The sequence below is a fragment of the Gobio gobio genome, assembly GCF_949357685.1.
Source record: "Gobio gobio genome assembly, chromosome: 22".
Lineage (NCBI taxonomy): Eukaryota > Metazoa > Chordata > Actinopteri > Cypriniformes > Gobionidae > Gobio > Gobio gobio.
In genome coordinates, this window is record NC_137118.1 from 36,235,169 (window position 1) to 36,246,474 (window position 11,306).

At 36.7% G+C, this 11,306-nt stretch overlaps 1 protein-coding gene across 1 annotated transcript; it reads left to right on the forward strand.

Annotated features, from left to right (window-relative positions):
* The first annotated feature begins 6,331 nt into the window (after nt 1-6,331).
* LOC307118928 (collagenase 3-like) lies at nt 6,332-11,067 on the forward strand. Its single transcript, XM_079804799.1, has 9 exons — nt 6,332-7,393; nt 7,475-7,623; nt 8,735-8,869; nt 8,993-9,154; nt 9,238-9,364; nt 10,019-10,149; nt 10,269-10,428; nt 10,514-10,617; nt 10,724-11,067. The coding sequence occupies exons 1-9, from the start codon at nt 7,176-7,178 to the stop codon at nt 10,834-10,836; spliced, it is 1,299 nt and encodes a 432-aa protein (XP_079660925.1). The 5' UTR covers nt 6,332-7,175; the 3' UTR covers nt 10,837-11,067.
* The last annotated feature ends 239 nt before the right edge of the window (nt 11,068-11,306 follow it).

Here is an 11,306-nt window from a genome sequence, read left to right on the forward strand (position 1 = left end):
GCTCCCTGGTACTGTTGTAAACATATAATCGCGGCACGAGCGCCCATAACGTTAGCTCGCTTGAACAGTACAGATCAAATAACACAATCATTTTCTACCCTAAAAGACGTGTACGATCAGTCTGTTCCCTCACGTAATGTCACATATATCAGGAGAAGTGGGTGATCTTGTGCTGTAAATCCAGCAGGCTTCAGCTCCCTGGTGCTGTTGTAAACACATAATGGCGGCGCCCCGCCCACAGCCGTGATAACTTACAGATCAACTAACATACACTGCAAAAAATGCTCTTCTTATTTAGTATTTTTTTCTTGTTTCCAGTTCAAATATCTAAAAATTCTTAAATCAGGGTGCATTTACTAGATAAGTAAAATTACATGAGATATTTTTTCTTGTTTCCTGAGGAAAAATATAAAAATGAAGCGAGTTTTTGCTTAAAATGAGCAAAATTATCTGCCAATGGGGTGAGAAAAATAATCTTATTTCTGTTTGAGACAGAAACAAGAATTCAATCAGAAACAAGATTATTTTTCTCACCCCATTGGCAGATCATTTTGCTTGTTTTAAGCAAAAACTCACTTCTTTTTGATTTTATTTTTAAGAAAACAAGTAAAACTATTTATTTACTTATCTAGTAAAAGCATCTTGATTTAAGAATTAATATTTAGACTAGAAACAAGACAAAATTACTAAGTAAGAAGAGCATTTTTTTTGCAGTGTACATATTTTTAATAAGTATATAAACCATAAGGAGTTCACTTGCATGCATTTAATTTAGTTAACAAGTTTGAAAATATTTTTTATAAAAATAAAACATTTAAACAGTCATATATTGCAAGCATTTTTTCCCGCTGACAAGTCACAAGTCACTGTTGACGTCACTCTTACCTCACACTCGCGTTGGTACCAACTTCAGACACAATTTTAATAAAATTTACCAGTTTTTAACAACTTCAGAGAAAATGGCAGAAAATTTATTTAAAAGAAGACAACTGACAAGTGAGGAAATTGAGGAGATTTTTTTTTTATATTTATGTGGAGGAAACATAATTGCCTCTGACTTGAAAGAAAAAGGAGGGGAAAAATGGTTAAATGGGTTCCAACAAATATCCCTGAAATGTACACATTTTTAGTGGCAGTTCTCCTAATGGGGGTGATCAAAAAAACATCACTTCGGGATTACTGGAGCACAGACCCCATGCTCTTGACACCATTTATTAGGTCTTTGTTCTCACAGGACCGCTTCCTTCTGCTCCACCGCGGTCTTCACTTCGCAAACAATGCAACAGCATTTTTCAATGACCCTCTGGAAAAAATCAGAAATATTTTTACTGCTCTCACCTCCTCCTTTGGTCGCATTTTTGTGCCATTCTGCAACTGAGAGCATCATGCTTCTGACATCATGACTTTGAGTAAAAATACACGCCACTTTCTAAAGCCAAATGGCGTGTTATCTGTACGCATTGAGCTATCCGCGTGTATGTGTACGCCGTGTGATTCCGCGTGTATGTGTACGCCGAAACGAACCGTCATCTCCGCGTGTATGTCTACGCTGTGTGGTTCCGCGTGTATGTCTACGGCGTGTGATTCCGCGTGTATGTGTACGCCGTGTGATTTCGGGTGTATGTGTACGCCATGTGATTCCGCGTGTATGTCTACGCCGTGTGATTCCGCGTGTATGTGTACGCGTGTGATTCCGCGTGTATGTGTACGCCGTGTGATTCTGCGTGTATGTGTACGCCGTGTTATTCCGCGTGTATGTGTACGCTGTGTGATTCTGCGTGTATGTCTACGCCGTGTGATTCTGCGTGTATGTGTACGCCGTGTGATTCTGCGTGTATGTGTACACCGAAACTAACTGTCATCTCCGGGTGTATGTCTACGCTGTGTGGTTCCGCGTGTATGTCTACGCCGTGTGATTCCGCGTGTATGTGTACGCCGTGTGATTCCGCGTGTATGTGTACGCCGAAACGAACCGTCATCTCCACGTGTATGTCTACGCTGTGTGGTTCCGCGTGTATGTCTACGCTGTGTAATTCCGCGTGTATGTGTACGCCGTGTGATTCCGCGTGTATGTGTACGCCATGTGATTCCGCGTGTATGTCTACGCCGTGTGATTCCGCGTGTATGTGTACGCCGTGTGATTCCACGTGTATGTGTACGCCGTGTGATTCCGCGTGTATGTGTACGCTGTGTGATTCTGCGTGTATGTGTACGCCGTGTGATTCTGCGTGTATGTGTACGCCGTGTGATTCTGCGTGTATGTGTACGCCGTGTGATTCCGCGTGTATGTGTACGCCGTGTGATTCCGCGTGTATGTGTACGCTGTGTGATTCTGCGTGTATGTGTACGCCGAAACGAACCGCCATCTCCGCGTGTATGTCTACGCCGTGTGATTCCGCGTGTATGTGTACGCCGTGTATGTCTACGGCGTGTGATTCCGCGTGTATGTGTACGGCGTGTGATTCCGCGTGTATGTGTACGCCGTGTGATTCTGCGTGTATGTGTACACTGTGTGATTCTGCGTGTATGTGTACGCCGTGTTATTCCGCGTGTATGTGTACAACAAAAAGATGTATATAGTATATAGTTTGTTTTAAAGATTTTTTTTTACCATAGTATATTTATTGTTTTGGTTATAATACTATTTTGATTGTTGTTCATTGTAATTATATTTATAATTTGTTTTGTATTTTTTTAGAAAGTGTATATATGTATAATAGTTTAAACAAAAAACATTTAGCTTAAATAAAACATGAATGAAATGTGTACATTTATCAATTTCTTTTTAACAAATGATATACGTTTGAATTATGCTAAACTTATACAACACATTTCTCACTAGCAAAGCAGAGAAAAGGTACATGGCATTTGACATCATAGCAAGCAGAGAAAAGGTACATGGTATTTGACATCATGTTAACTGATATATATAATATATATATATATATGCAAGCTAATGTAAGTGAGGCGTGACCATATAGCTTTTCTCTGCTTTGCTAGTCAGATATAAAACTCAGTAACAATATTAACACTAAAACATAAATAATATATAATTTATTCATGTTACTTTTCAAGTCAACTGAACCCTAATAACTTTACCGAATGCACGGAGCATATTTGCAATGTGCAAAACGACAAACATGACATTTGAACGTCCACATTATTGAGGACTGTTTGTTTTACAAGATAATTTTTTTAACATCTTTATTCATATTTATTGCATGCTTGTAAATAATTATATGTGCTCCAAATTAGGAAAAAAAACTAAAATATACTCACCAATTGTCACGCGGATGTTGTGAGGGAGAAATGCCGTGTGCAAGCGAAATTCAAAGCAGTGGGAAAAATAAAGCAACATAAACATGTCAACCAGAGTGTGTACACGCTAACAAATAATGTGAGAGGTTTTGAATGAAAAAATAAAGCAAAACATTCAGAGTGCTCACCTGCACGCGGTCATCCACCATGAGCGCCATTGTGATTGCGAAAACTCACGTGTCAAGGTTGATGTGTGTTACCATGGAAATTAGAACGCGTGTCATGGCATAATAACGGTCGCATTAAAAAAACTCACGCCAGGCTACCAGTCTGAATATTTAGAACGTACGTGCGAAAGGGTTAAACACCTCGAAGGTAATTGGCTTCTAGGCGAAACCCCCATTCGTTAGTCACTAACGTATGTCGTAGTGACTGAACGAAAAGGAACTGAACTTATGAACCACATTTTTAATTTTTTTAAATCAAAGCTTCATCGGAAAAATATGAAACTTGGTGACTTTTCAAGCATTTAGGTATGTTAACACAAAAAAATGAGGGCATGATTCGAGCATGCTAAGTGGTCACAAAAAAATGCTCCCACTTGTGCTCTTCGGTCAAAAATGACCCCCATAGGAAATGAATGGGAAATCTGCAAAAACACAAAAATTCACAGAATTTGTGTGAGTACAATCTACAAATCGTCCACAATGCTGTAAAAAGTACACAGCAGTGAAGGGGTGACACTCTAAAACATCAAGAGTGTGATATTGACACATCCACTCACACACACACACACACACACACACACTTATACACACACACACACACACACCTATGAAAAACTGAACCTATGAACCACATTTTGAATTTTTTTTTAAATCACAGCTTCATCAGAATGACATGAAACTTGGTGACTTTTCTAGCATTAGGAATGTAAACACAGTGGGAAATCTGCAAAAACACAAATTCACAGAAAAAAATCTATATTTCTAACAACAACAAAAAATCTAAAACTTTATAATAAATAGTCTTTGATATTTTTAGATATATATTCAAATCCATCAAAAGAAAAATCATTAAGTGTGTTCAAAATAGAACTATGGAATTCTCCATAGAGACCTCTAGTGATTACACCCATGGTTGCATGATTTCTTAAATAATTCAAAAAGAGGGTGCTTATCTGAAAATAATTGTTTTTTGAAGGCCTAGTCTCTATTTTAACCTGAAATACTGCAATAATTAAAAAAAAAAAATGTATAATTTTCAATGGCAAAAATAGACTATAATTATTGCATAAATATAAAAAAATACCATCAAATCTTCTCAAAATAGAAAAATTAAAAAGAAAAAATATTATTGGAGAAAATTTAATTGCATTGGTTTTACTAGGGTGGAGGAAGTTTAATTTTTAGGTGTCCAGTCACTTATGTCAGGGAAGACAACCAATGCAACCCCTAAACGAAGAGCACCAGAGGGTTAAGGCAGGAAATATTTCCTACACACCTAAAAAGAAGAAACTCCCGTGTTTGGGAGAAGAACAAATTACATCTCAACTGTTTTCAAGGGCGATGTCAATGTAATATTAATTTAATGACAGTTAAGCCAAGATGTTTCCTTCAACATTCTCCATTTGTCTGTGTTACACAAATCCGGAATCTCCACTCTGGTGTCCTAGTGACTCATTTGAATTTTCAGTTAATCCATGTTCTATATATCCACAACCCATAATTATCATTGTAGCCCATGTCTAGGAGATTGTTATTCTCCTGCCAGGCTGTTCTTGTAAATAAGAATTCGTTCTTAAAGGGTCAGTTCATCCAAAAATGAAAATTGTCATTATTTACTCACCATCAAATTTCCAAACCTGTATGAATTTCTTTCTTCTGTTAAACACAAAGGAATATATTTTGAAGAATGTCGGTCAAACAGTTGATGGGCCACATTCACTTTCATAGTATTCACTTTCATAGAATGATATGAAACTTGGTGACTTTTCTAGCATTAGGAATGTAAACACATAAAAATTGAGGGCATGATTCGAGCATGCTAAGTGGTTGTAAAAAAATACTCCCACTTGTGCTCTTCGGTCAAAAATGAATGGGAAATCTGCAAAAACACAAATTCACAGAAAAAAATCTATATTTCTAACAACAACAAAAAATCTAAAACTTTATAATAAATAGTCTTTGATATTTTTAGATATTTATTCAAATCCATCAAAAGAAAAATCATTAAATGTGTTCAAAATAGAACTATGGAATTCTCCATAGAGACCTCTAGTGATTACACCCATGGTTGCATGATTTCTTAAATAATTCAAAAAGAGGGTGCTTATCTGAAAATAATTGTTTTTTGAAGGCCTAGTCTCTATTTTAACCTGAAATACTGCAATAATTAAAAAAAAAAAATTGTATAATTTTCAATGGCAAAAATAGACCATAATTATTGCATAAATATAAAAAAACCCATCAAATCTTCTCAAAATAGAAAAATTAAAAAGAAAAAATATTATTGGAGAAAATTAAATTGCATTGGTTTTACTAGGGTGGAGGAACTTTAATTTTTAGGTGTCCAGTCACTTATGACCGGGAAGAAAACCAATGCAACCCCTAAACGAAGAGCACCAGAGGGTTAAGGCAGGAAATATTTCCTACACACCTAAAAAGAAGAAACTCCCGTGTTTGGGAGAAGAACAAATTACATCTCAACTGTTTTCAAGGGCGATGTCAATGTAATATTAATTTAATGACAGTTAAGCCAAGATGTTTCCTTCAACATTCTCCATTTGTCTGTGTTACACAAATCCGGAATCTCCACTCTGGTGTCCTAGTGACTCATTTGAATTTTCAGTTAATCCATGTTCTATATATCCACAACCCATAATTATCATTGTAGCCCATGTCTAGGAGATTGTTATTCTCCTGCCAGGCTGTTCTTGTAAATAAGAATTCGTTCTTAAAGGGTCAGTTCATCCAAAAATTAAAATTGTCATTATTTACTCACCATCAACTTTCCAAACCTGTATGAATTTCTTTCTTCTGTTAAACACAAAAGAATATATTTTGAAGAATGTCGGTCAAACAGTTGATGGGCCACATTCACTTTCATTGTATTTTTTTTCTCTCCATACTATGGAAGTCAATGGGGCCCATCAACTAGTGATGTTTTATTAACAAATTTCGGGAGAAGCACGTTCAGATAATTAAACTTAATTAAACACGTGTGGCACAAGCCATGTGGACCACTTTCATGACAGTTTTCATGACACCACTTTCATAACATATGCATTATTGGTAGAAAGCCTCAGTCATCATTTGTTCATTCATTATAAAATATTACTCATCCATCTGACAATAAAGAGTGACAACGATTGTCGTTACCTGCAGATCTTGCATAACACCCCAAGCACACCTTACTCTCTTTGCACACATGCCCAGATTTCTTCTCAAAATTAGAGATTTCCCATTGATTTCTTCTGTCCTTAAATTGCCTATATTGTCTTGCCTGTCAGTTTGATGGATTACTCACAGAATTTATAGCTGCTAATTGTACTTGTTGCTCAACACCTCACAGTTTTAAGAGTATTTAAGCCTCCATCAACCGCTTATCAATCAGAAGTAAAGCTCAAAATCGTAAGAACTTAACATGAGGAGGATTCATCGCCAGCTGTGTTTTCTTGCAAACCTGGTGTTTGTTATTCACGCAGTACCGACTGAAAAGCCTATTGATTATGACAATGATGATTATGACATTGCAAAGGTTTGGGGTTTTTATATATGCTTGTTGATTGTTTTGTCTATTGTTATAGGCCTAATTATTTCAATAATTCTGTTTTTGTTGTCTTTAGAGTTACCTGAAGAGCTTCTACGAACTGCAAAATAAAAAAAAACCGGATATTAACTCAGTATCTAAAGTAAATGAAGCTAATAATCATGGATTTGGACCCCCCCCATCTGGATCCAGTGACTGAGAAATTGAAAGAGATGCAGGAGTTTTTTGGGCTTAAGGTCACTGGAAGGCTGGACAAAAAAACAATAGAGGTGATGAAGAAGCCCCGCTGTGGAGTTCCAGATGTTGCTGCGTACTCCACCTTTGTAGACGGACCCAAATGGCAGACCAACAAGCTCACCTACAGGTGTGTATGATATCAGTTCTTTTGGTGTCACAGAAAAAAGACAGAGTAAAAGAACCAGATAGATATGGACTTTTTCCACAGGATTGAGAACTACACCCCTGACATGTCAGTAGCAGAGGTGGATGATTCCATCAAAAGAGCCCTGAAAGTGTGGGCAGATGTCACTCCTCTGAGATTCACCCGTATCTACAGCGGCACAGCTGACATCATGATCTCCTTTGCTACAAAAGGTATGTTCCCTCGATCCATTTATTTATGTTTGTTTTTCTGTATTAACCATGTGCTTTTAAGGTTTTGATGAATTATTTAAAAAAAAAATTACTTGTTTACTTCTATGACTTTTAAATCTTGAATAGTTTGTGTTGGCTAATAATTGATCACATGATCGCATGATCATATGATCGTTTTTTGTTCCATACGATCATTCATTGAAACATTTCCCAGATTTTCATAGTAAAAATGAAAAAACTCTAATTAAATGGAAACTTCATTATTTAGTCTAATATAAAACGTATTTTGTTAGTATCAACTGAGCACAAAGCATGATTTTGGTTTTCCCTTTTGCATATTTGCGAATGTAATGGACGTAACTTACTGTTGTAAAAATAATACTATAACTATGTATGTGTAACTGGTCCTACTCATCTCGCTTTTAGCAGGATTTCGATACAGGGTCTCCGGCGTGGGAGGCGGGTGCTAACAAGGTCGCTAAAGACCGCAGCCACTAACGTGCCTCTTGAGGCCAGAGGAGTGAGGTTTACATGCACAAATCTTACGGTAACTGGTCCTATTCGACCCACTCTGAGTAGGATTCGAACTGGGGTCCCTGGCGTGGGAGGCGGGCGCTCTAACAAGGACACTAAAGACCACAGCTGCTAGAATCAGTCGCTATCACACCTCTTGAGGCCAGGGGAGTGAGGTTTACACGCAGAGCTCTTACTGGCCTGCGTCCGCCACATATGCAAATATAAAAAGGGAAAACCGAAATTATGTTTTGTTCTCGCCATTGATACTAACAAAATAGCAGTTTTATATTATACGAAATAATGAAGTTTCCATTTAATTAAAGTATTTTCATTTTTATTAAAAAAATCTGGCAAATGTTTCAATGAATGATCATAAGAAACAATAAACAATCACAGAATCATTTGATCAATTACTGGCCAACACAAACTATTCAACATTTAAAAGTCGAAGAAAACGAGTGAATTGTAACATCCTTAATTGCAACTGAAATTTCTTAAAAATAAAGCACAGATTCATTTGATTTCCAAAATATAATTATTTTATATATTAAATATATAAAAAAAATTCAGTGTAAAGCCAAACTCTTTCCTACAGAACATGGTGATTTTTTCCCATTTAATGGACCACAAGGCATTTTGGCTCATGCTTTCCCTCCCTCACCTGGAACTGGTGGAGATGCACATTTCGATGATGATGAGGTTTTCACTTTCCACTTACCAAGAGATAAATGTAATTTGTCTTGTTTTTTAGTTTTGTGCATTTAGTTTTGCTAAATGTAGTTTTCAGAGATTTGTCTTAATCGCCACTTTGATTTCAAGTAAAAATCTAAAGTGGCACTTAATTTCTCTGCAGGTTATGACCTGTTCTTGGTGGCTGCCCATGAATTTGGTCACTCTTTGGGTCTTTCTCATTCCAATGTTCCTGGAGCTCTGATGTTTCCCATATACAGCTTCACTGATCCAGAACGTTTCTCTCTGCCCTCTGATGACATTACAGGGATTCAGTCGCTCTATGGTAATATGATCTTCAAGAATACATCCATAATTTTTGAGTGAAACATATTTAGTTGTTTTTTTACAATGTGGTATTTCTTTCAGGCCCAAACGAAGATACAACCACCATCAGACCTAGTTCAGCACCAATGACTCCTAATGTTTGTGACCCTAACCTGATCTTGGATGCAGTTACAACACTTAAGGGAGAAACAATGTTCTTCAAGGACAGGTGTGTGTGTGTGTGTGTGTGTGTATATATATATATATATATATACATACATACATATATATATATACAGTATGTACACAAACAAGAAAAAGTATGTGAACTGGTTGCAGAATCTGTGAAAATGGGAATAATTTTAACTAAATAAGAGGGATCATACAAAATGCATGTTATTTTTTATTTAGCACTGTCCTGAATAATATATTTTACATAAAAAAAATTTACATATAGTCCACAACACACAAAAATAGCTGAATTTATTAAAATGACTCAGATCAAATGTTTATTAATCGCTTGAGTCCCTTGTTTGTCCTGAGCAGTTAAACTGCCCAATGGTCTTCAGAAAAATCCTCCAGGTCCTGCACATTCTTCCGTTTTCCAGCATCTTTTTCATATTTGAACCCTCTCCAGCAGTGACTGTATGATTTTGAGATCCATCTTTCCACACTGAGGACAATTAAGGGACTCAAACAGAAACACAATGCATTACGGGCCGGGGGGTGAACCCCTTGAATTAAAGCTGAAAGTCTGCACTTCAAATTCATCTTGGTTGTTTCATTTTAATTTTATTCTGGTAGAGCCAAGAGTATGAAAATTATGCCTGTGTCCAAATATATATGGACTAACTGTATGTTTGTGTATACATCCTCTGTGCAGATTTGTCTGGCGTAAGTCTCCACTTCGAGTGGAAGTGACAAAACATCTAATCAAGAATGTGTGGCCCGATGCCCCGGATAATATTGATGCTGCTTACGAGGATCCTAAAAAAATACTTTTCCTATTCAAAGGTATCTTCTCAAACAATCTGAGAATGCTGAAACCACAGTCACCTTTTTCCAAAGTACAACCTCTGTAAAATCCTCAGGAAAACAAAAACAAAACACGTATTGCCTGTATTTATTTATAGGTAAACAAGTCTGGGCTTTTAACAGCAACAGTGTTGAGCCGGGCTATCCCAAGCCTCTCAGCAGCTTTGGTCTGCCAGCATCTGTGACAAAAGTCAGTGCTGCCGTCTATGACAAAACCTCAGGAAAAACACTGCTCTTCTTTGACACATACTACTACAGGTGGGTCAAGTGCCGTATCATAAACAAAAGCAATTACATTTGCTCCAAATTGACATAAGAATGTAAAATTTCCCTTTTTTGGTAGCTATAATGAGCTGATGAAGAGAATGGACAGAGGGAATCCCAAACGACTGGAAGATGGATTTCCAGGAGTGACTAGAGAGATTGCAGCAGCCCACCTAATCGGTGGTAGGTGTTTCTAACTTCCTTTTTCTACAGATCTGTAACAATACAAATACTCAATTCTGGCATGAATGTACAATTTCATAATGTTCTCTGATTTCTTTTCTTCCAGATAAAATGTATCTCTTCAGTGGGACAAAGGTGTATGAGTTCAGCAGCACCAGGAGTTCAGCAGCACCAGCACTCATCCGTGTGCTGACGAAAAATTACTTCCTGTCCTGTTAATCGAGTTTCCCTGAAACAAGAAATTGATGGAGCGTAACTACAATACTTACTTAAATGTATGTGCATAGGTAACAGTTCACATTAATTAATTGTTCATTGTATTTCTGTATTCTGCTGATCAATATTGTCACTGGACTTCTATTTTACTCTTGATAACTTTTTTAAAGAATGTGTATAATAATATTTGACGTTCTTGACTATTTCAAATAAACTAAAATGTCCAATTCAATTGAAGAGCATGTGAGCATATTCATTTTGAACGTTAAATTAAGAGCCTTTCAGATACTTCATGTCTGTTCTTCAGACTCAGATAACTTGCTTCAAGTTCATTTTATTAAGTATACTTAAGTAAAGTTCAAGAATATTTTAAAGTATACTTTATGTAGTAAGTATAATGATATCAATGTAGAAGTATACTTGTAAGTGCACCATTTAAATACTACATGGGACTATATTGGACCAGTTTTTAG

Excerpts from the sequence above, each read along its gene's own strand:
- LOC307118928 (XM_079804799.1), top strand. The coding sequence starts at position 7,176 with ATGAAGCTAATAATCATGGATTTGGACCCCCCCCATCTGGATCCAGTG. Across the intron at positions 7,624-8,734 it reads GATCTCCTTTGCTACAAAAG|AACATGGTGATTTTTTCCCA; the intron begins GTATGTTCCCTC and ends TCTTTCCTACAG. Across the intron at positions 10,429-10,513 it reads TTTGACACATACTACTACAG|CTATAATGAGCTGATGAAGA; the intron begins GTGGGTCAAGTG and ends CTTTTTTGGTAG.